At 44.5% G+C, this 26,437-nt stretch overlaps 1 protein-coding gene across 1 annotated transcript in view; it reads left to right on the top strand.

The window, feature by feature from the left end:
• LOC124778838 overlaps window positions 1-26,437 on the top strand; it is a 326,007-nt gene that overhangs the window by 200,351 nt on the left and 99,219 nt on the right. Inside the window, exon 5 of the mRNA XM_047253671.1 lies at window positions 12,929-13,225. Within this exon, the coding sequence (XP_047109627.1) occupies window positions 12,929-13,225 (297 nt within the window). The remainder of the gene's footprint in view (window positions 1-12,928; window positions 13,226-26,437) is intronic.

Consider the following 26,437-nt stretch of genomic DNA (forward strand, 5'->3'; position numbering starts at 1 on the left):
TAAATTGAGAACCACCAACCCAACAGAAACTGTTTTATAGTAATTAATGTGTTTTAAAAACTTAAATTTTATTAGTGAAAAAAAATTTCTTCAGGTCCGTAAGAAGTATTTTGTTAATTTTACTTGTAAATGCAGCCATGTATGTTGTGTACATTCACTGGAAGTTTCATTTTTTCTTATCACTCATACTTCTTTTGAAAAGTGTACCTATTCAAAGGGAGAAAGAGCATTGGTAGAATAGGGACAAAAAATTGCTAATGTCTTTCGTTAACCCTTTCGTATATACAGATTAGGAGGGAAACCCATATTCTTAATTTACCAAGTAGCATATCTGGTTGTGATCTTTATTTATTTATGCATTTATTTTACCTGGCAAGATTACGGCCTTCAGGCCCTCTCTTATACCTAACCAGGCATACTCAGATTGGACGAATTTCAGTTTCTACAGAACTTTAAGGACATATAACGTGTTATACAGTATTAATGTTAAAGAAAAAAATAGAGATTATAATAGTAGTATAATGATAATTATGACAATCAAAGAAATAATTATAACAATCAATAATAATAATAATAATAATAATAATAATAATAATAATAATAGTAATAATAATAATAATAGTAATAGTAATAACTATGTATATGAAAGTAAACATATTTTTCTTTTATGAATGTCAGCCCTATTGCTAGTTGGGAATTTTCTCGTTATGTTCTTGCAGCTTGTGAGTTATTCTCATCGAGAAGAGACATAAGACGATAGAATGGGGTGAAAGAGATATAGAAGAGGTAGATAGGTTAAAGGAAGAGAAATAGAATGGTAAAATTCGAAGCTATGATGGAGAGGAGAAAGAAAGAGATGAGAAGGGCACAACAATGGTGGCTATACCGACCCTAATATGTATGTTTTGATTTCCATCTTGAATGTTGAGTGGTTCTGGATAAGACGCAGATCACAGGGTAGCGCGTTCCATAGTCGTATGGCTGAGATGGAGAATGACACGGAGAAAGATTTTGTGTTATGTAAAGGTACAGCCAAGATGCTAGACGTATCCCATCTGGTATTGCGGTTGTGGAATGATGATAGGTGTTTAATGTGAGAAGATAAGTATTGGGGGCACCAGTGGCTAAGAAATCGATGAAGTAAGCACATCGTGTGGAGATCGCGTGCCTTATGTGGGCGTATCCAACCTAGCTGGGAGTATGAAGGACTGATATGATCATACAACCGTATATTGCACACGTATCTAACGCAAGCATTCATCACTTGCTCGATGCATCTCGAATTTTCACTATTTGTGCCGTGTTGAACTACATCACAGTAGTAAAGATTAGGCAAGACTAGTGTTTGGACTAATTTTTGTTTAACATGGGTTGGAAGTATTTCTCTAAATTTTTGAATTGCATGTAGGGAGGAGAGCGATTTCTGGCAAGCTGTGACTGTTTGTTCTTCCCAGTTTAGGTGTTCATCCAAGATTATTCCAAGGTCTTTTACTGTTTTTGGTATGGTATTTGGGTACCATTGAGGAGTATTTGAGGGATTGCTTCGCGAAAGTACCAGCTGATTAACTTTGGATGAGATATAAGTATGACCTGGGATTTCTTGGGGTTTAGTTTCAGACGTAGGTTCTGTGCCCATCGAGAAACAGAGCAAAGGTCTGCGTTCATACTCGCTACTGCGTCAGCAATGTTCTTGGGGCTTGCACTTATGTACAGTTGGATGTCGTCGGCATATAGATGGTAGCTGCAGGAGTGAATCACTGAAGAAATATCATTAATGTACAGTGAGAAGAGTAATGGACCAAGGACGGAGCCTTGGGGAACTCCAGAGCGCACATTTTTCCATGATGACTTTTCCGACCCACAAAAGAGTTGTTGACTTCTGTTTTTGAGGTAGCTGTCGAACCAGTGTATTGCGCTGTTTGAGAAATTTACCTGTTTCATTTTAATTTGTAATATATCAAAGTCAACTGTATCAAAAGCCTTGCTCAAGTCAAGCAGTGTTAGGATGGTAGCTTCACGTCTGTCCATAGCATGTTTAATGTCATCAGTTACTTTGATTAATGCAGTTGCTGTACTATGGTGCTTTCGAAAGCCTGACTGATATTTGTCATGGATGTTATGAGTTTTGAGGTAATCCGTCAGCTGTTCATGGTAGTTCGAATACATAAAGTTATTGTATATGAATATTTTTTCCATGGCTGTAGGTAACATAGATAACACTGCCAGGTGACAAAGGCAGGCAATTCATTGTCTGAGCAGCAAAGCAGAGTCTGACGTGCAAAAAGCACAGCACAGGGCGCGGTCCCTCCTCTTGCACTTATAGCTCGGGCATATCGAGCACCAGACCAACAGCGGCCGGGCGCTTCTCCACGGAGTCGGCTTCGCTACCTCTTGCTGTACTCCTGCTCAGCCGCCAGCGCCTATTGTCTTCATCGGCTGTTGTCCCCAGCTCTCTGCGCGTTCACCTCTTCGCGGTCATACTGACCTCGGACCCCGCCCCCCGCCCAACCCCCACCTCCTTAGTCACTCAACTCGTCGACAATGGCTGCATTTACAGCAGGCTTCTACGGCGTCTATGCCCACTCGCTGCAGGGTCAAATTCAAGCGCTGCCTGCTGTGAGTGGCGGATCTTGAACCGTGTTCTAAATCACGGCGCAGTACCTACAAACAAACAAAATATTCTACATCTACATCCATACTCCGCAAGCCACCTGACGGTGTGTGGCGCAGGGTACCTTAAGTACCTCTATCCGTTCTCCCTTCTATTCCAGTCTCGTACTGTTCGTGGAAAGAAGGATTGTCGGTATGCCTCTGTATGGGCTCTAATCTCTCTGATTTTATCCTCATGGTGACTTCGCGAGACATACGTAGGAGGGAGCAATATACTTCCACTGGAGTTTATCTATCATCTCCGTAACGCCTTCGCGATTTCTAAATGATCCTGTAACTAAGCGCGCTGCTCTCCGTTGGACCTTCTCTATCTCTTCTATCAACCCTGTCTGGTACGGATCCCACACTGCTGAGCAGTATTCAAGCAGTGGGCGAACAAGCGTAGTGTAACCTACTTCCTTTGTTTTCGGATTGAATTTCCTTACGATTCTTCCAATGAATCTCAGTCTGGCATCTGCTTTACCGACGATCAACTTTATATGTTCATTCCATTTTAAATCACTCCTAATGTGTACTCCCAGATAATTTATGGAATTAACTGCTTCCAGTTGCTGACCTGCTATATTGTAGCTAAATGATATGGGATCTTTCTTTCTATGTATTCGCAGCACATTACACTTGTCTGCATTGAGATTCAATTGCCATTCCCTGCACCATGCGTCAATTCGCTGCAGATCCTGCTGCATTTCAGTACAATTTTCCATTGTTACAACCTCTCGATATACCCCAGCAACACCAGCAAAAAGCCTCAGTGAACTTCCGATGTCATCCACAAGGTCATTTATGTATATTGTGAATAGCAACGGTGCTACCACACTCCCCTGCAGCACACCTGAAATCACTCTTACTTCGGAAGACTTCTCTCCATTGAGAATGACATGCTACGTTCTGTTATCTAGGAACTCTTCAATCCAATCTCACAATTGGTCTGATAGTCCATATGCTCTTACTTTGTTCATTAAACGACTGTGGGGAACTGTATAGAACGCCTTGTAGAAGTCAAGAAACACGGCATGTACCTGTGAACCCATGTCTATGACCCTCTGAGTCTCGTGGACGAATAGCGCGAGCTGGGTTTCACACGACCGTCTTTTTCGAAACCCATGCTGATTCCTACAGAGCAGATTTCTAGTCTCCAGAAAAGTCATTATACTCGAACATAATACGTGTTCCAAATTCTACAATTGATCGACGTTAGAGATATAGGTCTATAGGTGTGGCACAGTCTGCGTGGAGGTGGCGTATTTTCAGCATTCAACTTTGTGCCAGTGACGACTGAGACACTGCAACTGGTGGAATGTACCGAGCCACGAAGCAAATCGCAGCTGCCACGTGAACCGCAGGTAAAGTCAATAGTTATTGCGTGTCGAATTCTGAAATTCCCCTTCAAGTGGCCTCTTAAAGGCGATCCATGGCGTGACGATTGATCAGGTTTGTTTTTATTTCACAGCTATAGTACAAATAAAAGCATTGCTATTAACAACACCCAACAAGCAGTCGGGCAGTTGCTCCATTTGAAAGAGAAAAACGGGACGAGGAAACAGGTCTAAAGGCCGGCTTTGTAGTTTGAACAGTAAGTCGGCTACAGGGAAGAGTACATCAACTAGAGTCGAACAAGAACGTAGATTTTTGTTTTTCAAGAGTTTATAATTTCTAAACTCTTCCAGCGATCAAAACTGGGAGCACTTGGCCAGTAATATCGAAAACCAAAACCATCATCTTGTAAAATAAACACATTTTGAGTAATGAGACGGATACTGGCTACAACGATTACAAGAAAACTGATTTAGATAAAGACAAATTTGAAAAACAGTACTTATAGCTTATAGCATACAGTTGTATTTTCTTCTTATATTCAAACAATTAATTAATAGTAATGCTAATTTTGTCTGAAGTAAGTGAAGCGAAAAAGCCGACACCACGTAAACTCTGGTGTAATTCTAGTACAGACCGACATGTAACACATGTGGTAGCGATAAGTTTTAATACAGCACATGTTCATTGAAAACTCTGCGCTTGGCAGGCGAGCGATAACATACAAAATTTACCTGTGAATAATAATGAAACTGGCGTTTTTTGCGAAATGTTAAGAGGCATCAAAGCGTATGCACGGTTTGTGTTGTATATTTAGATGTACGGTTTTAGTAATGTATTTCTTGTGGCTTGCAGCTACAAATTGCCGGTTTTGTGAGGCCCGCGACCGTATTGGTCTCCAGCAATCTGTTTTATGCAGTCAACGAGGTAAAACATCTCTTAGTGAAAAAATTGTAGACGTGCAACCTATCAATCGCTTCTAAATGTGTTTAATGTTTCTCGAGCGACAGTTTTAGGGGCTGCAAAATTTCGTAGTGTGATAGCGAACTTAAAGTTTTCTACTGTAGATTTTGCCAACTCATCACTATGAACTGATTCAACACTTAGTATGTTCTTTCACGAGTTTGCGGATTTGTAATACTTTCCGAAGTGGTTTCAACAGACATCACAGATCATCCGGGTGGAAAGAACTTATTATTCACACAAAATGTTGTGTGATAGTACTTAAATGTGGATTAAAAGGAAAAATATACATCTGTCATTGCAATTATAGTAAATACAAACGAGTGAGGTAAATAAATTTAGTGAATTGCAGCCATATGGCAATGAGGACGTTTATACTCCGCTAGCCATATTGTGCCTTCTGTTAAGCAGCTTCCTAAAGTATCTGAACAGTAACTGGCCAAAGTAGCAAAGCAGAACTGTATACTTATACGGATATGGTGTCTGTTCTTTCGGACATATCCATATAAGAATATAGTTCTGGCAATACCGAGCGTGACCTCCTTCTGTGCGGATGCACACATATTCCCCGAACTCTTACGGGACTTCGTAAGAATGTCTTCCACGAGTGATGAGTGTGTTCGGGTTGGACACTACGAATGTAGTGTGAGCACATATAAGGAGAGAATGTGGGTCTCGCGGGAGGAAGCATGCGCGAGATAGTCCCTGCAGTCGTACTATCCTCTCAGCCCTCGGTGGCTCACATGCATAGAGCGTCTGCCATGTAAGCAGGAGATTCCGTGTTCGAGTCCCGGTCGGGGCAGACATTTTCACCTGTCCCCGTTGATATACACTACTGGCCATTAAAATTTCCACACCAAGAAGAAATGCAGATGATAAACGGGTATTCATTGGACAAATATATTATACTAGATCTGACATGTGATTACATTTTCACGCAATTTGGGTGCATAGATCCTGAGAAATCAGTACCCAGAACAACCACCTCTGGCCGTAATAACGGCCTTGATACGCCTGTGCATTGAGTCAAACAGAGCTTGGATGGTGTGTACAGGTACAGCTGTCCATGCAACTTCAACGCCATATCACAGTTCATCAAGAGTAGTGACTGGCGTATTGTGACGAGCCAGTTGCTCGGCCACTATTGACCAGACGTTTTCAATTGCTGAGAGATCTGGAGACTGTGCTGGCCAGGGCAGCAGTCGAACATTTTCTGTATCCAGTTATGCCCGTACAGGATCTGCAACATGCGGTCGTGCATTATCCTACTGAAATTTAAGGTTTCGCAGGGAGCGAATGAAGGGTAGAGCCACGGGTCGTAACACATCTGAAATGTAACGTCCACTGTTCAAAGTGCCGTCAATGCGAACAAGAGGTGACCGAGACGTGTAACCAATGGCATCCCATACCATCACGCCGGGTGATACGCCAGTATGGCGATGACAAATACACGCTTCCAATGTGCGTTCACCGCGATGTCGCGAAACATGCATGCGACCATCATAATGCTGTAAACAGAATCTGGATTCATCCGAAAAAATGACGTTTTGCCATTCGTGCACCCAGGTTTTTCATTGAGTACACCATTGCAGGCCCATCTGTCTGTGATGCAGCGTCAAGGGTAACCGCAGCCATGGTCTCCGAGATGATAGTCCATGCTGCCGCAAACGTCGTCGAATTGTTCGTATAGATGGCTGTTGTCTTGCAAACGACCCCATATGTTGACTCCGGGATCGAGACGTGGCTACACGATCCATTTACAGCCATGCGGATAAGGTGCATGTCATCTCGACTGCTAGTGATGCGAGGCCGTTGGGATCCAGCACGGCGTTCCGTATTACCCTCCTGAACCCACCGATTCCACATACTGCCAACAGTCATTGGATCTCGACCAACGCGAGCAGCAATGTCGCGATACGATAAATCGCAATCGCGATAGGCTACAATCCGACCTTTATCAAAGCCGGAAACGTGATGGCACGCATTTCTCCTCCTTACACGAGGTATCACAACAACGTTTCACCAGGCAACGTCGGCCAACTGCTGTTTGTGTATGAGTAATCGGTTGGAAACTTTCCTCATGTCAGCACGTTGTAGGTGTCACCACCGGTGCCAACTTTGTGTGAATGCTCTGAAAAACTAATCATTTGCATATCACAGCATCTTCTTCTTGTCGGTTAAATTTCGCGTCTGTAGCACGTCATCTTCGTGGTGTAGCAATTTTAATGGCCAGTAGTGTATATCAACGCCCGTCAGCAGCTGAAAGTATTAATATATAATTTTAATTTCGTTCTAGACGGCTGCAGGTCAACAATGGTGTCTGTTCGTTCGGACATGTCCGACTGAGCAGACACCATATCCATATATGTATATACCTCTGCACGAAGTCAGATTAGCTGTTGCGAACCGGTGAAGCGTCTTCCACGCTAGTAAAGCATTATTAGAATTCAATCATTTATGCACACTGTTTACAATTCATCGTCCTTCCGCACCTGTCTCATTCAGGTGCGTGTTGGATCCTAGATGATGTCTGTCGAGAGCTCAAATCTGCATACGCAGGCAAGATGTTAGCAAACCTCGGGCCACGATAGAATGCCGCCGAGCAGGAATGGTTGTTGTCCAATGTGAAGTTGTTTCATGCTGGCTGCTTGAATATCCTTGGTCCCACTACAAATTCTATGATGACCGTGCATGACCCATCAGCAGTGTACCTGGTGTCCGTAGTGTGTAGTCGGTTGATCTACTGCCTACTGGCTTGGTAGGTTTCAGCACCTCAGAGGCGCCTTGATGTTGAGGAGGAATGCAAACCCCAAGGGGCCCTGTTGCTGGCTTCCACGTTGAAGTTCTGTGCCGGCAGCACCCTGAGATATGGTGTTGTCAGAAGACAGTAAGTTTTACATCAGTAGATGATAGTTGGCGAGCAGCAGGAAGTTGATCAGATGACCATCATCTTGAGTACATTTTCAGTTAGTTCAAAGCCCGTGCTGTAGCACCTGGGATATAGATTCACAACAGTATCATAACCATGGAATCAAGTGCTATCACTGTGAATGCCATCGATCCCAACACATCATGAAAACTTGAACGCTGGAGTATATAAAGGGAGGTAGTGTGAGACTATGACGTGGTTTGTAATTACCGCAAGTGTCCACCTTATTCTGCTGTCTTCAAGCTGTTAATCCTCACCTATGTGTAAAGTGTGCTAACCACTAATAAAAACTTCCTGGCATATTAAAACTGTGTGCCGGACTGAGACTCGAAATCAGGACCTTTGCCTTTCGCGGGCGAGTGCTCTACCAACTGAGCTACCCAAGCACAACTCACGCCCCGTCCTCACAGCTTCACCTCTGCCAGTACCTCCTGGAAACCACTAATAACATTGGCTTGTACCATTTCACTGTTGTTTTAGAGTTGTGATTCCTTACCCATTCCTTCATTATTGCTTTAGTTAATACTGTGATGAGTTGTGTTGCCGTGTGTCCAACTGAGTAGCAGTAATACAAAATAAACGGCATGCTAGGTGACAAAAAAATTTATGATATGTGCAAGAAAATGCTCCAGATTCCGAGCTAGCAGCACAATCCCACAATACCAGTTGTCTGTGAGATAATTAGGGAGTGAATAGATGTTAGCAGGGATCTGATACAACTCCACTGTTTAGTGCTCTGAACAAGTTACTAGGTTGTGGTAACACTTGTATCCAATAATAGAATGATGCAATGAAAGTTTGTTTTATTATTGTTTCATTTAACACTAATTCAGCTCATATAATACAGATTTATTTTATCATTGTTTGGTTAAACAGAGATACAACTGTGATTTTCCTCATACATGATTACGATCTGTTCTGTACATAGTTCCGCGTAGGCAGCGCGTACACAACTTTCCCACTAGAGCGCAACTAAGCACAACAGCGCAGGCGCAGCGCTCGTCCGCCTCCGCACTACGAGATGGCGCTGCCATAGAGACGGACCAAATTCTGCTTCCGCCGATCCACGTATTAATAGGTAACGCAGCCAATGAGATTGCTGCTAATGTAGAACATTTTCTCCTTGCGGATCACACTCGCGCAGTGATACATGAACGCGCGAGGTATTATAACAAGTGACAGACCTCCAATTAGTCAGTCTGCATTAGTTGGTACAAGTCTGTATGAGTTCTACATTTGTCTGTACCAGTCTATAGTCAAGTTTCAGTCTGCGCCTAATAATATTACCATATTCCTGTACGTAGCCATGAAGATAAATGTATAGACACTTTTGTCAAGTATCCGAGATATATGTGAGAATAAGATTAACGTACCAGTACCAAAGGAACTTCAGACTGTCAATTGGAAATAGCATCCAGAGCCAAGTTAAGTAATTTTTATGCTTGTTATTATTTTAATAAATGTGGGTGCATTATTAATCAAGTTCTGTTTAAAGTTGGTCACCGTCAATCTGCTACTCTAAGCGTGCAAGTGGCATTTCTGTCGTCTGACCTAATGGCAGAAGATAAACACACCATGATAAGACCACGAGACATATTGACGACACTCACCTACTTCGTTAGAGCGACAAGTCAAATAATCTGATTGTGTGTGTACTGAAGGTCTTACAGTACGCACACCACACCATCACAATATAAAGACAGTTATTCTCCACATGTATCGAAAGTATGCTATGCTTCTGCTGTTGTTACAAGGGTTAACTGCTCTGTCAGTTCCTCACGGCATCCTGTTTTGTAAGAGATAGAGCTTCTTATAACAGGTCCTGCGAGCTAACGAACGTGCTTCTCTCGCTTCCTTTGGTTTTCTGTCACAGCCTTCTTTCAGCTGAATGCCTATTCTCACTCGGCGTGCGGTGTCGTAATGTGTTGAGGCCCTGACTCACTCGTGACATACTGGCTCGCTTCCTACTGGTGCCTCTGTCTCTGGCAGTCTTGATTTTGCCTTTTCTCCTAATTTCTTTCCCCTTAGTGATCTGTGTCATAGCAGTATAAACGTGACTTATCCTGGTGATGAGAAATTTACTGCCCGGTACGCTTACAAGGGAACCACCCCATTGCACCCCACTCAGATCAATCGAGAAAACAGGAAGAAGTTGTGTGGAACAACGAAAAAAAAAAAAAGCAAAATATACAAACTGAGTAGCCCATGCACAAGATAGGCAACATCAAGGATAACGGGAGCCCAGGAGCGCCGTGGTCCCGTGGTTAGCGTGAGCGGCTGCGGAACGAGAGGTCCTTGATTCAAGTCTTACCTCGAGTGAAAAGTTTAATTTTTTATATTCAGACGTGATCGTGTGTCAATTATCAAAGTTCAGGCACTCACACATAATCAACTTCGCTCTCCAAAATTCCAGGACATGTTCAGATTTGCTTGGAAATATGCAGGATTTGACGGTCTACACACGGAAAAATTTGAAAACGTTAAAAAAATATGTTTTGACAGAGCACAGGGAAAATTGTGCGACTGTGAAACTGTTGCAGTTTATGTAACAAACACTTATGTTTTCATTCACTTTTTTGGGAGTGATTATCACATCCACTAGAAAACCTAAATCTGGCAAAGTAGAAGAATCTTTTTACCCATTCGCCAAGTGTACAAGTTAGGTGGGTCGACAACACATTCCAGTCATGTGACGCACATGCCGTCACCAGTGTCGTATAAAATATATCAGACGTGTTTTGCTGTGGAATAATCGGCTGACCTATGACCTTGCGAACAAATGTTTTCGGTTCCCATTGGAGAGGCACGTCCTTTCGTCTACTAATCGCTCGGTTTGCGGTGCGGTCGCAAAACACAGGCACTAAACTTCTTACAGTGAACAGAGACGTCAATGAACGAACGGACAGATCATAACTTTGCGAAAATAAAGAAAGTCTAACATTCTGCGTGGTGTCTGTTTGTTCTAAGTCGTGTCTCCCTACCACTTTCGCGCAACGACGCTCTGAGCGTGTTTTTTAGGGAATTGACTGGTTTGAACCTGGGACCCGTTGCTGGTAAGGAGACGCCAGACCACACATGACACGTAGAGTTCAGAAGAGTTCAGTGAGGCTAGGGATGATATAATCAAATACTTAATGATTTCAGCGTCAGCTCCACTGCACTCCCTGTAAAAGAATCTTAATACTAACTAAATTTAGTGGAAGGGGTTCAAGGCTTTCCTATTTTTAGATAGCTGGTAAAATAACGTCGAAAAAGCAGTTAAGTTTACCATGGAAATTTTATTCTACTCACAAAACATTGTTTATAAATTGCACTATTGATAAAAAGAAATATTTTAATACAGGATAATAAAAACCAACTGCGTTCAACAAAAATGTTAACGAATATTCCCTGAATGGGTTTCCAAGTTCTATAATGGATCGAAGGATGACCTATGCAATATCATATCTATAATCTAGATTTATGTTAAGTTTCATAAAAGAGGAAACTATCAAAATGGTCTACAGTGACCCTCAGTTATCTTTAATTACTTATTTAATTTGTTGTAAATTACAATGGCTGATGTGGCTTCTCAATAATTATATAGCAGAAAAATCATCGCGTTTAAGATTTTAAACTAGACTCGCATTCGGGAGGACGACGGTTCAATCCCATCTCCGGCCATCCTGATTTAGGTTTTCCGTGATTTCCCTAAATCGTTTCAGACAAATGCTGGGATGGTTCCTTTGAAAGGGCACGGCCGATTTCCTTCCCAATCCTTCCCTAACCCGAGCTTGCACTCCGTCTCTAATGTCCTCGTTGTCGACGGGACGTTAAACACTACCCACCACCACCACCACCACCACCACCACAGATTTTAACTTATGTAGCAAATGTGAATACCATGAGCTTTAATTGACGATCGACACTAGTATTACGCAAAAAGGGGGTGTAACAGATGAGTCTTCTGCAGTTCTGAGCGAAGCTTTATGCGCTGTTATGCGCCATTGCGTGCGTTCATTACCTTGTCGTTGGTTAGGCAGCGTTGGGGGGTGGCGGGCGGCGCAGCTCCATACAGCTCGCCGTCTCGGAAGCAACTCTCTCCTAACTTCTCCTTACTACAATTTGCCGAAGTTGGTTTAAAAAAAACTATCTGGCTGTGTTTTCATCTGACCAGTCAGGGTCTCAATGTTAACCTTAAGCTGTGCCTACAAAATTCTGTCTGTCCAATGAGAAACGTTATACTTTTCGTTGTGGGGCAATGTTTTTAACGTTTGCAACGTAGCAGAGACGCGAAAAAGTCTCACGCTAAAAGTTGCAGCTGGTGTGGCCCTTTTAGTGTTATCGTAAGATCTATACTGTTGTTCTGGAGGGCTCTATCTTTTAACATGTGCTGGGGGGTGGTTCTGGCGGTCAGCTGGCGACGTGGGTGTCCGTCCCTTATCGTAGGGCCTTCTAGCTTAACACGGTTCTGCTCTCGGCTTCTGTTCTCGTTTCTTTCCTCGGAACTGCGTCTGTTTCACGGTGGGAAGGTATGACATGCATTTAGGTATTCTTGTGTTAGTCTGTGGTATTCCATTTGCTCACTCGTTGATCGTATTACTATGGTTAATTTAATGTCACGATTTATTTGGAGCTATGTGACATACTGCTGGATTTTCTTATCATGTCGGGGTTTTCATGGAAGGTGTTGGATTTGCCTGACACCTTACAAAAGTAAACTTTTCACTCGAGGGAAGACTTGAACCAGGGACCTCTCGTTCCCCAGCGGCTCACGCTAACCACGGTACCACGGCGCTCCTAAGATTGACTATCATTGCTGTTGCCTATCGTGCTCATGGACTACTCAGTTTGTATATTTTGCTTATTTTTTTCATAGTTCCACACAACTTCTTCCTGTTTTCTCGATCGATCTGTGTTCAGTTTTTCGAGGCCTATCCGCTGTGCCAACTTATAACTAAATCTGAGGGGGAGGGTGCGATGGGGAGGGCCTCTTGTTGGAAGCACTCGCTTTGCTCTGCCCGTGTCGCGCCTCGGCAGACGAGCTGCGCTGGTACCCGCGGCTGCCGGCAGGTGGCGCTGTGGACGGTGTGCGGGCTGCACTGCGACCGGTACTGCGCGATCGCGGCGCCGCTGCACTACGGCGCGCTGGTGAGCGCGCGGCGCGTCGCGGCCGGGCTGGCGGCTGCGTGGGCGGCGTCGCTGGCGCTGGCGCTGCCGCCGCTCTTCCTGGCGGCGCCCGCCTACCGCTACAGCGCCGCGCAGGCCGGCTGCGCGCCCGACGGCGGCGCCGCCCTCTGGTACTCCGCCGCCTACGCCGTGCTCGCCCTGCTGCTGCCCACCGCCGTCATCCTCGCCTGCAACGTCAAGGTATGACGCACACCAGTGTAGTGTAACGACGCGTATTACTCAACGATTTTTAAAAAAAACTTCCTGGCAGATTAAAACTGGTGCCGGACCGCGACTCGAACTCGGGACCTTTGCCTTTCGCGGGCAAGTGCTCTACCAACTGAGCTACCCAAGCACGACTCACGCTCCGTCCTCACAGCTTTACTTCTGCCGGTACCTCGCCTCCTACCTTCCAAACTTTACAGAAGCTCTCCTGCGAACCTTGCAGAGTGAAATTTTCATTCTAGAAACATTCCCCAGGCTGTGGCTAAGCCATGTCTCCGCAATATCCGTTCTTTCAGGAGTGCTAGTTCTGCAAGGTTCGCAGGAGAGCTTCTGTGAAGTTTGGAAGGTAGGAGGCGAGGTACTGGCAGAAGTAAAGCTGTGAGGACGGGGCTTGGGTAGCTCAGTTGTTAGAGCACTTGCCCGCGAAAGGCAAGGGTCCCGATTTCGAGTCTCGGTCCGGTACACAGTTTTAATCTGCCAGGAAGTTTCATATCAGCGCACACTCCGCTGTAGAGTGAAAATTTCATTCTAGAATCAATTATTTTTGTTTGAATATGACCATGTGCAGACTTCCTCACCTACGTCGTTTACAAATCACTTCAAAAAAAATTATTTAAATTCTTTTAAAGTTCTCTATAAAAGATTCTTGAACTAAACTGTAATTAAAAACCTTCAGTTGAGTCGTTTGTGCAAAATTAATTCACTCAGTCCAACTGGTTTGCGCCAACTTTTGAAATTTAGATGTCGTTTGTTTCTTCTAGGAAATTATATTCTTGCAAGTTATCTAATTTCTCCCCATATTAAAATCAGACTGTAAAACCTTTAAGATCCAGTGAAATTTTTTAAGTGCCTTATCTGAAAGCTACCTTGCGCAGTTAAACAGAGAATCGACTCGTGGCGATAACATATTAGACCTTCTGGTGACAAACAGACCCGAACTATTTGAAACGGTTAACGCAGAACAAGGAATCAGCGATCATAAAGCGGTTACTGCATCGATGATTACAGCCGTAAATAGAAATATTAAAAAAAGGTAGGAAGATTTTTCTGTTTAGCAAAAGTGACAAAAAGCAGATTTCAGAGTACCTGGTGGCTCAACAAAAAGTTTTGTCTCAAGTACAGTTAGTGTTGAGCATCAGTGGACAAAGTTCAAAACCATCGTACAATATGCGTTAGGTGAGTATGTGCCAAGCAAGATCGTAAGAGATGGAAAAGAGCCACCGTGGTACAACAACCGAGTTAGGAAACTACTGCGGAAGCAAAGGGAACTTCACAGCAAACATAAACATAGCCAAAGCCTTGCAGACAAACAAAAATTACGCGAAGCGAAATGTAGTGTGAGGAGGGCTATGCGAGAGGCGTTCAATGAATTCGAAAGTAAAATTCTATGTACTGACTTGGCAGAAAATCCTAAGAAATTTTGGTCTTATGTGAAAGCGGTAGGTGGATCAAAACAAAATGTTCAGACACACTGTGACCAAAATGGTAAAGAAACAGAGGATGAGAGACTAAAGGCCTAAATACTAAATGTCTTTTTCAAAGCTGTTTCACAGAGGAAGACTGCACTGTAGTTCTTTCTCTAGATTATCGTACAGATGACAAAATGGTAGATATCGAAATAGACGACAGAGGGATAGAGAAACAATTAAAATCGCTCAAAAGAGGAAAGACTGCTAGACCTGATGGGATACCAGTTCGATTTTACAACAGAGTACGCGAAGGAACTTGCCCCCCCCCCCCTTCTTGCAGCGGTGTACCGTAGTTGTCTAGAAGAGCGTACCGTTCCAAAGGATTGGAAAAGGGTACATGTCATCCCCGTTTTCAAGAAGGGACGTCGAACAGATGTGCCTAACTATAGACCTACATTGCATGGGGGCTTAATAATTTATTATGCAAATACTTTTTAATTTTTTGATTTAATAGCTGTATGTCCGATTACGTAGTATCGTAAACGGTTGGCCCTGACTAGTTTTAGTACGCAATCTGACTGCATAGAACAACAACAAAGAATGAAATGAAAATTTCCGTTAATACAATCAATTAATTAAGTCCCCAGCAACTATAAAACCTACGAACCCAACAAAGCACAAGTATAACTGTTCTGTGTGTGGAAGTGTGATTCAACGTACGCATCTGGCACGGTTCTTCTTCAATAAGACAAGAAATTTTAAATATCATTTATACTGAAGTAATTAAAAAATAGAAATACTATAATTGCGCAAGAAAACCAGAATTACACTCTAATACAAGAACACAAGCCAGATGCTTTGTTGACTGAACCTGTAATGACGCATTATTCAAGATATTGAAATAATGAGAAAAAAAACGAGTTTTGTTACCTTCATATATACTGACGAAAAGCACTCTGATCATTACAACATCTCCATTAGAACAACATCTGCTATCTAGCCCATCAAATAACTACATAAAACATGGAACAAGCACTCACTACTACGACATCTCGACAACAACTTTTCACTACCACATCTCAGCAAGCACTGATTACTACGAGTTCTCAACAAGCACTGCACTCCGCTACTTCTCAATAATCACTGCCAGTGGAGGCGGCCGAACAAAACTCTCTGGCGCGATCTCTGGCGCTGTGGCTCAGTGTAGCCACCTTTCAACATCTCAAACGTCTATCAGTTGTAGAATTTTGGAACACGTATTATGTTCGAGTATAATGACTTTTCTGGAGACTAGAAATCTACTCTGTAGGAATCAGCATGGGTTTCGAAAAAAGACGGTCCTGTGAAACCCAGGTCGCGCTATTCGTCCACGAGACTCAGAGGGCCATAGATACGGGTTCACAGGTAGATGCCGTGTTTCTTGACTTCCACAAGGCGTTCGATACAGTTCCCCACAGTCGTTTAATGAACAAAGTAAGAGCATATGGACTATCAGACCAATTGTGTGATTGGATTGTAGAGTTCCTAGATAACAGAACGCAGCATATCATTCTCAATGGAGAGAAGTCTTCCGAAGTACGAGTGATTTCAGGTGTGCCGCAGGGGAGTGTCATAAGACCGTTGCTATTCACAATCTATATAAGTGACCTTGTGGATGACATCGGAAGTTCACTGAGGCTTTTTGCAGATGATGCTGTGGTCTATCGAGAGGTTGTAACAATGGAAAATTGTACTGAAATGCAGAAGGATCTGCAGCGAATTGACGCATGGTGCAGGGAATGGCAATTGAATCTCAATGCAGAGAAGTGTAATGTGCTGCGAATACATAGAAAGATAGATCCCTTATCATTTAGCTACAAAATAGCAGGTCAGTAACTGGAAGCAGTTAATTCCATAAATTCTCTGGGAGTACGCATTAGGAGTGATTTAAAATGGAATGATCATATAAAGTTGATCGTCCGTAAAGCAGATGCCAGACTGAGATTTATTGGAACAATCCTAAGGAAATTCAATCCGAAAACAAAGGAAGTAGGTTACAGTACGCTTGTTCACCCAGTGCTTGAATACTGCTCAGCAGTGTGGGATCCGTACCAGATAGGGTTGATAGAAGAGATAGAGAAGATCCAACGGAGAGCAGCGCGCTTCGTTACAGGATCATTTAGTAATCGCGAAAGCGTTACGGAGATGACAGATAAACTCCAGTGGAAGACTCTGCAGGAGAGACGCTCAGTAGCTCGGTCCGGGCTTTTGTTAGAGTTACGAGAACATACCTTCACCAAAGAGTCAAGTAGTATATTGCTCCCTCCTACGTATATCTCGCGAAGAGACCATGAGGATAATATCAGAGAGATTAGAGCCCACACAGAAGCATACCGACAATCCTTCTTTCCACGAACAATACGAGACTGAAATAGAAGGGAGAAAAAATAGAGGTACTTAAAGTACCCTCCGCCACACACCGTCAGGTGGCTTGCGGAGTAAGGTTGTAGATGTAGATGTAGAAGATTCAAAAAATCGATATCATACTCTTCTGAAAATTAATATCTTGTAAAAATTCTGTAATAATTCTTCCTCAATATAATTCTTCATAAATAATTCTCGAACACGTATTTAAGCTTTAGAGCATACACTGTTTTATTGTCTTCGTATATGCTACATTCAGATGTGAACATCAGACTCGACAAAACAGAACTGAACAAAATACAACATGAACTAAACATTCTGTGACGTCATTACAGTGGAAAATTTCAAATTTTTATTTATTTGAATGTTGGAGGTTCGACGCAACAACCCGGTCACAGCATCTTCTGCTGCTCTCTGGCCGTTGGCCCGCGACTTCCAGTGGCCAGCAATTTTCTTTCTGGTTCCGGCAGTGAAGATGCTGTTTCCGCGAGTTGCGATGCTCTCTCCAAACATGAAAGATTCAAAACAAAAATACAAAACTTTAAATATTTTACAAACATAACAAAATAAGTTCTATAAACATAGTAACTACTTTATTAATTATTACTGAAGCATATTTATTTGTTAGACCTTATTTTGGTCGTATGTGTAGGTGGCGCACAGATTTATCTATTAGTTTGCTATCTCATACAAAGCTACACGTTGATCTTGCCAAAAGCCGAGAAGCGATTCTTCTTGGTGTTTTAGCTCACTGGGGCACTCTGGGCGTGAGGTCGGTCGCTTGACGGCGCGTTTCGGCGCGGGCCCGCCCGTTGCCGGCGCGCCGTAAGGCACGAAAGCTCGCACTGGGGCGTATCGCTTCCAGTCGGGCGTGCCGCGGCAGTCCTCACTCGGGGAAGTGAAGCGTCTCTCATAGCCTCTCCTTCGCAAGTGGCTCTTTCCGCCTTCCCGTGGTGCCAGATGTTAAGCTCGGCATTTCGCCTTGCGTCAAAAGGGAGAGCTGCGACCCAACCCGATGCGAAAGCGAAGGGTGCGTGTCACAGGGGGAGCTGTGTGCAGGGACCGAACATCAGTCCCTTCTGTTCGCAGGGTACAGACCAGCACGTGCTCTGCAAGCCGGCGATCTCGTTTGTCGGCGTGGGATCGCGGCGCGAGTCGGCAAGGGCGCTTCGCCGCGCCCCTGGGTAACCAGGGCGTGTTCTGCCAAACCTAGGAGGTGGTGACATCGCCTGGGCCAGGTTAGATGGGTTCAGACCGCCGAACGTCCGGGGGACCGGCCCGCCACCTGAGTAGGAGTGGGTCCTTGGTCAAGAGGTGGAAACTCGGGCAAGTAGGCGGCGAAGGGCGAGAGGTGCATCCGCCTCTCCGGAGTGCGGGGTGCAGTTGCCGAGGAGCGTCGCGTGAAATCGTCGATGACGGGGACACCGAGGAGGACCAGTGCACAGGCGACGGTGCGCTGAACCTGGCAGCTCGGAAATGCCCTTGACCTAGGGGCGAGGTCGGTGGGCGAGCTGCAGAAGTCCCCCCCCCCCCGCCCCCCCAATGCCAGAGGAGCCGGTCCGGGGCAAGAGACGGGCTCCCACCTTTTTTCATCACTCGTTCAATCATGGCTACAAACGAAACGAGTGATTCGTGTGCGCCTCAACGGGCTTCCGCTGCGCCTGATCCCTCTCCCCAGGACGAGCAGGGACAGGCAGAGAATGAGTCAGTAATGCAAAGATATACTAGAATCACGTCGCTCATGGAGCAACAAATCAAAAATGGCAAGATAAGCCAAGCTGGACTTGCCATCATTAAGAATGAGCTGGCAGCATGGGCTATTGCCCACGCTAAACTTGAAGGTAGGGTGGAAGAACTTGAAAAGGAGAATGACAGACTAAGGAGGCAACTAGCAAAGACGTGGGCGGCCGTGGCCGCGCAAGCGCCCACTAAGCGCCCACAAAACACGACCAGAGACACTACCGACAAAAGGACAAAAAGAACAGATACAGCTGTCTTCCTTAGGACACTGCCTGGGCAGGATACAAGTGTTAAGAAAATTCAAGAATTATTCACAAAATGTATAGACCCCGTAAAAGATAAAATCAGAATTAAAAAGGTAAAACCGAGCAGAAATTCCGTTATAGTTGAAGTTGCCTCTGAGGAAGATAAAGACAAACTGCTGAATAACCAAAAACTGAACTCGGTGGTCAAATGCGAACCACCGAGGAAAAGAAATCATCTCGTTATACTATATGACGTTCCCACAATCATGACTAACGAAGAACTCCTAGAAACAGTTAGACAACAAAACTTTGAGGAAATAAATGAAGAAGAATTTAAGAACTGCTCTAAATTAAAATTTAAGACTGGGCCACGGGGTCGTGATGTTGTTCATCATGTCGCCGAGGTGTCAGCGCAAATGTGGAAGAACATAACAACAATGGGCAGATTATATGTTGGCTTTCACGCCATAAATACAAGAGATTATGTCGTGGTACCTCGTTGCCACAGCTGTGGTGACTTGTATCACGTCTTAAGGCTGTGCACCAGGGAGCCGGCGTGCTCTAAGTGTGGAGAAAAAGGTCACAGCCGAAAAGACTGCAAGGCGGCGGCAGTTTGCATACCATGCAAGAATCGAGGGAAGAAGTCTTGCGGAGCCACAGGCAGGAATTGCCCGACATACAAAATGTTGGAGCAGAGATTAATCTCCAGAACTGACTATGGTTGAGCCCGGCATACTCTGTCTACAGGAGCCATACTCCCTGGCTGGAAAAAGAGCTTTTGCTGCAGCGAGCTGGCAAATAGTCAGCAGAGGGGATGACCCGAAGGCGGCGATTATAATCATAAATAAACTCTTGAGAGTCGCCACACTCTCACAATTCACAACCAGCCACTGTAACGTCGTGGAGCTGCAAACCCCTATGCGAACCATAATTCTCATAAACATGTATTTTCAGTATGGGGACAACATAGAACACTACATAGACCACCTAGCGAGAGTTACCATGGCGTTGCAGGGAATAAAAGTTGTAATAACAGCTGACATTAATGCCAAATCCCCCCTGTGGTACAGTGGCACAAGAGATGCTAACGGTGAAAAAGTCGAGGAACTTATAATGGCATCACAACTTGTGGTGGCAAACAGGCCTGGCAATCCTCCTACCTACGGTGCAGGAGGAGGACAGGGCACAAATATTGACGTCACCCTTGTAACTCCAAATACGGCTAACATTATTCAAAATTGGAGAGTCACAGAGAATGCCACCACAAGCGACCACAATTTGATACCTTTCACCTTGGGAGAAAGAGAGTGCCACTGGGCCACGGGGTAGGAGGTGCAACTAAATTACAGAAAAGCCGACTGGGAACGCCTAGCGAGGGAGTGTGACATTCCTCCATCACCGGAAGGTAACATGCATCTGGACATGGACGTACACCAGAGAGCAGAGGAACTGGTGAATGCAGTGACAAGAGCGGTGAAGGCAGCCGTACCTACAAGGAGGAGGGCCATGGCGGCTTGGTATTGGGCCAAGAAGGGAAATTATGAGAAGATTGCGGATATTATGTGTATTAGGGTGGGGGATAAAAGAGAGATAAGGAAACGAGGGGAGGAGCTCTGGCAGGAAATTTGGGAGGTAGAAGAGGCTGGACGAAGAACCTTCCAGTTTCTACCTGATGTGAGGGAACGACTTGGACTGAAGTACTTTGAGCCTACACGAGGTCTGATCCACTTTCTCACTGGCCATGAACCCTACCCGACTTATCTATGTCGATTTGGGAAGAGGGCAACACCATCGTGCGACTGTGGCGATCCGGAGGGTACACCCGAGCATGTAGTTTACGAATGTCCCCTCTTCAATGATATCGCAAACACACTACGAGACAGACTACCCAACCGTGACACATACCAACTACTCAGACGAGAGGAAACTTTTCAGACCTTAAACACCTTGGCAAACGAGGTATCTCGAAAAGTTCTACTTGACTATTTAGTAGAGATACACTAAAATGTCAATAACCACCGATTGCGTCCAAGAGCCCTACTTCCATGCCGCCTGTGCGTGGACTGTCCGACTACATCTAAGTTGGAATCCGTCACGTGCAGGACTAGGGGGAGTAGGGAACAACCACCGATTGTGACACACACCAGATCTGACGTAGGATAAGTTAGTTAGTAGGACTTAGTTATAGGAAATTAAGATAGGGACTGCAGCGAATTAACATCGAGGCCTGCCCAGTGCCAGGGGCATGCTCTTCGGGGTTAGCTCGAAGAGCAAGGCATGTGAAAGTAGGTTTATATCTTCACTGGCACACATGTGACGCTGCAGAATACATATACAAATTAAATTAGTTATAGGAATTAGGTATAAACAGTATATGTAGATATTAGATGCCATTGTTTACTAATAACTGTAGCTCACTTACTAAAACTAAACTAGCTGCAAATTTTAATATAAATGTATAACTGTTAGGACCCACTAATGGATTAAGGAAGTGGGTTAATTTGTATAAATATAATGGTTTAATAATAAAGATTTTTTTTAAAAAAAACACATAAACAAAACACTAAATTAAACTTATATTTACCTGCAAACTGAGCTGATCCTTGTGGATGGGTGACGCTTTAATTCCGCGTGCCATTACACCAGCTCATTACTCTGTAAACCTGGCGCAATAAATATTTTGTGGACCTTGAGATAGGCAACCCAACTTACGTAATCAACGAGGTAGCATATGATGTAAGTTGGGTTACCCATCCTAAGGGGGGCGAAATGTGCTCTAAGAAAAAAAAGAAGCCGCACAAGGAAGGAATTATCCGAATGGGACGGAAATCGTTAGTTGTCGCGTAAATATACAGACAAACAAACGATAACAATATCAGAAAAAATGGATGATTTATTCAGAAGAAAGAGCTTCACAAATTGTGTTGATCAGTAACACATTGGCCCACCTCTAGTCCTTACGCAAGCAGTTATTACTCTTGGCATTGATTTATATGCACTACTGGCCATTAAAATTGCTACACCACGAAGATGACGTGCTACAGACGCGAAATTTGATGAGCTTTTCAGAGCATTCACACAAGGTTGGCGCCAGTGCTGATATGAGGAAAGTTTCCAACCGATTTCTCATACACAAACAGCAGCTGACCGGAGTTGCCTGGTGAAACGTTGTTGTGGTGTCTCGTGTAAGGAGAAGAAATGCATACCATCACGTTTCCGATTTTGATAAAGGACGGATTTTAGCCTATCGTGATTCGCGACCTTGGTGCTCGAGTTGGTCGAGATCCAATGACTGCTAGCAGAATATGGAATCGGTGGGTTCATGAGGGTAATACGGAACGACGTACTGGATCCCAATGGCCTCGTATCACTAGCAGTCGAGATGACAGGCATCTTATCCGCATGGATCTAACGGATCGTGCAGCCACCTCTCGATCCCTGAGTTAACAGATGGGGACGTTTGCAAGACAATAACCATCTGCACGAACAGTTCGACGACGTTTGCAGCAGCATGGACCATCATCTCGGAGACCATGGCTGCGTTTACCCCTGACGCTGCATCACAGACAGGAGCGCCTGCGACGGTATACTCAACGACGAACCTGGATGCACGAATGGCAAAACGTCGTTTGTGCAGATGAATCCGGGTTCTGTTTACAGCATCATGATGGTCGCATCCATGTTTGGCGACATCGCGGTGAACGCACAATGGAAGCGTGTATTCGTCATCGCCATACTGGCGTATCACCCGGAGTAATGGTACGGGGTGCCATTGGGTACAAGTCTCGGTCACCTCTTGTTCGCATTGACGGCACTTTGAACAGTGGACGTCCCATTTCAAATGTGTTACGACCCGTGGCTCTACCCTTCATTCGATCCCTGTGAAATCCTACATTTCAGCAGGATAATGCACGACCGCATGTTGCAGGTCCTGTACGGCCCTTTCTGGATACAGAAAATGTTAGATTGCTGCACTGGCCAGCACATTCTCCAGATCTCTCACCAATTGAAAACGTCTGGTCAATGGTGGCCTAGCAACTGGCTCGTCACAATACGCCAGTCACTACCCTTGATGAACTATGGTATCGTGTTGAAGCTGCATGGGCAGCTGTACCTGTACACGCCATCCATGCTCTGTTTGACTCAATGCCCAGGCGTATCAAGGCCGTTATTACGGCCAGAGGTGGTTGTTCTGGGTACTGATTTCTCAGGATCTTTGCACCCTAATTGCGTGAAAATGGAATCACACGTCAGATCTAGTATAATATATTTGTCCAATGCATACCCGTTTATCATATGCATTTCTTCTTGGTGTAGCAATTTTAATGGCCAGTAGTGTAGTTGTTGGATGGATCCTGAAGGATATCGTGCCAAATTTTGTCCAATTGGCGCGTTACATTGTCAAAATCCCTAGCTGTTTGGAGAGCCCTGCCCGTAATGCTGCGCAGTTCTCGGTTAACAAGAGATCGTGCGAGCTTTCTGGCCAAGGAAGTGTCTGGTTAGCTAGAAGACGAGCATAGAAATTCTCTGCGGAAGGGCAATATCTTGCTGTAAGATGTCGTCGACGTACCACTGTGCTGTAAGGGTGCTGCTTACAGCAGCCAAAGGATTCCTGCTATGACAACTCCTGGTTGTCAGGCCGTATGGTGGGTGAAGATCAGATAGTCAGGAAGTATCCCACAACGGTCCTGGTCGTCTCAAGACAAGGCTCGCTAGTCATCGGATCCAATTCAAAGTGACACTCATCACTGAAGACCATTCTACGCCAGTCGATAAGACTTCAGGCACCAATGAAGAGTTAAGACATTTCTGGAGACACCCTGACACCCATGGAGACGGAAAACCACGTGTGATGATCTGCAGTATCATTTCATTTTATAGCATGATCCCTATGGTCGTCATCTGCGCACCCTTTCAGCATAGAGGTACGTTGATGATGCTCTACGCCCCGTTTTGTTACCTTTCATGTCAAGCCATTCTGGACTTAACATTTCACCAAGACAATACCCTTCCACACATACTGACAGCTTCCACTTTTTGTCTTCGTGCTGCCAGAACCTATCTTCACCACCGTCCCGTCCCATTCGGATGATTCCTCCTTGGTGCTTAGTTTTTCTCGTGTTTTTGTAATGCCCAGCCTGCACATACTCCTTAAGCCACCATCCACAGTCCCTCCCAAAACGTTCGAGACCACAAGGGTGGCAGCTTGAAATATCAGTTGTAAACAACCATTGTGCAGTCGATCAGTCAGTTGCGAGTAGGCAGTATTAAGCAGTGGAATTTCGGCCATACTGTGTCAATGTTGTTATGCCACAAATCTCAGTGGAGCAACATCTCTGAATCAAATGTTCAAGACGCCCTCTAGAATATTTTGAAGATGAGAAAAGTGTGTGGAAAGTTTGTTCTACATACATCTGACTTCCGAACAAAAACAACGACGTGTTGACACCTGCCACGACTTGACTGAAACGAAAAAGACGAAAAATTCTGTTCTGGAAAGACTCGTTAGCTGTGAAGAGTCATGGTGTGATAAATATGAACCTACTATAAAACGCAAAATTGCAGTAATTCGCATGAAGAGCCAACGCTTCGATGACATAACCGATATTCAAGCCAACGTGACGCGCGAGTCGAACAACATCCCAAAGAATCTCCTTTACGACTATTTCACACAGCTGTATGAAGGTTCTATGCGTTGTGCGCCAGTGGGGAAGACTATGTAGGCCACCTGCAGTATTAACGCCACCGTCTCACCATTCCTCTATTTTTTATTAATCCAGTCTTGAAACAATTTGTGCTGGCGGGATACGCTACATGGCGTAGCATACGTTGTACCACTGCCGGTCACTTCATTTTCTGTTCCACTCGCTCGCAAATGGCTCTAGGAAAAAGCGACAATGTTCTTCTGTATGAACCCGATATCTTCACTTTCCTTGAGTGAGGTGTATACTGTGCTAAAGAAATGATGGGTCACTTTTTCAAACCATGTCATATTTTCCCATTAGGATGCAGAAGTATGAAATTTGGATTATAGGTGCCTACAGTCGACACATGGGGAAAGAAAGGCCAGAACTCAGAAAGCCATCGGAGGAGCAAGGTGTCTTAATTACCCGTGTCCTCGGAGTCTTTCACTGTGCCAAGCTTGAATAAAGTATAAGCAGAACACCACGCCAGACCCGACAATCAACGTTTTTAACTCCTTATGACGTTGGCGAAGACAACTGTCGATAGTTCCTGGGGGTTTCAAATGGCTCTGAGTACTATGGGACTTAACATCTATGGTCATTAGTCCCCTAGAACTACTTAAACGTAACTAACCTAAGGACAACACACAATACCCAGTCATCACGAGGCAGAGAAAATCCCTGACCCCGCCGGAAATCGAACCCGGGAACCCGGGCGCGGGAAGCGAGAACGCAACCGCACGGCCACGAGCTGCGGACTCCTGGGGGTTTATTCGAAGTAATTTTGGTGGGTTAATGATTTCACGTTAGCACCAAATTTCACTACTATTCTGACCAATACTACCTTGGACATCTCACGTGATGGGAACGTTGTCACATTTCCCCACAGCCGCTCATAATCGACGCTAGAAGGTCTCAGGAGGTGGTATAAAGGGCGTTAACAAAACCACCTCTTCCATTGGGGGAGTTCATTTACACACATTTCGCTGTCGAAAAAGATAGTTTGCAGTCTGAAGTGCAACAGAATGACGTTCTGAACAACCTTCGACATCACTGACATCTCCCAGACGATTCACCCCTTTTCCAAGAACGTCGTAGTGATGCAACCCCCTTGACTATGATCTGACCCCTTGTGGTGTAATGCGACCACAATTCTGGGCGTGGTACACAGTAAATATTCAGTTAGTAACAGCAAATACTCTGTTGAAGAACCACAAGAAGACGATGTATACTTGAAAAAGGCCGGGAGATACGGGAAGATTACAGTTACACAACATCGCCGTCAGGCATCAGATATCCTAAATCGGATACTGGATTCTAGGGTGTACTCAGGAGTAGGTATAGCCTCAGATAATTTAGTAATGATGAAGAGTACGCCAAAGTTTGAGAGACTAGTCGGAAGAGTAAATGGGAGAAGAAGTGGAATGCGGAAGTACTAAGGAATGAAGAGATACGCTCTCTGAGGCTATAGATATTACGAGAATGAATTGGTCTGTACGCAGTTCAGTTATAGAGGAATGGACATATCTAAAAAAGGGAATCACAGAAGTTGGAAACAAAAACGCAGGTACAAGGAAGTTAACAGCAAAGAAGCCATGGATAAAAGAAGCAATATTTCAGTTGAAGACATTTAGGACTGAAATAAATAGGAAGTGCTGAGAAGCTAAGGTGAAAGGGCTACATGAAAAAGCAAAGAAATCGAAAAAG

Source organism: Schistocerca piceifrons, chromosome 1 (genome assembly GCF_021461385.2).
Source record: "Schistocerca piceifrons isolate TAMUIC-IGC-003096 chromosome 1, iqSchPice1.1, whole genome shotgun sequence".
In the NCBI taxonomy this organism is placed as follows: Eukaryota; Metazoa; Arthropoda; class Insecta; order Orthoptera; family Acrididae; genus Schistocerca; species Schistocerca piceifrons.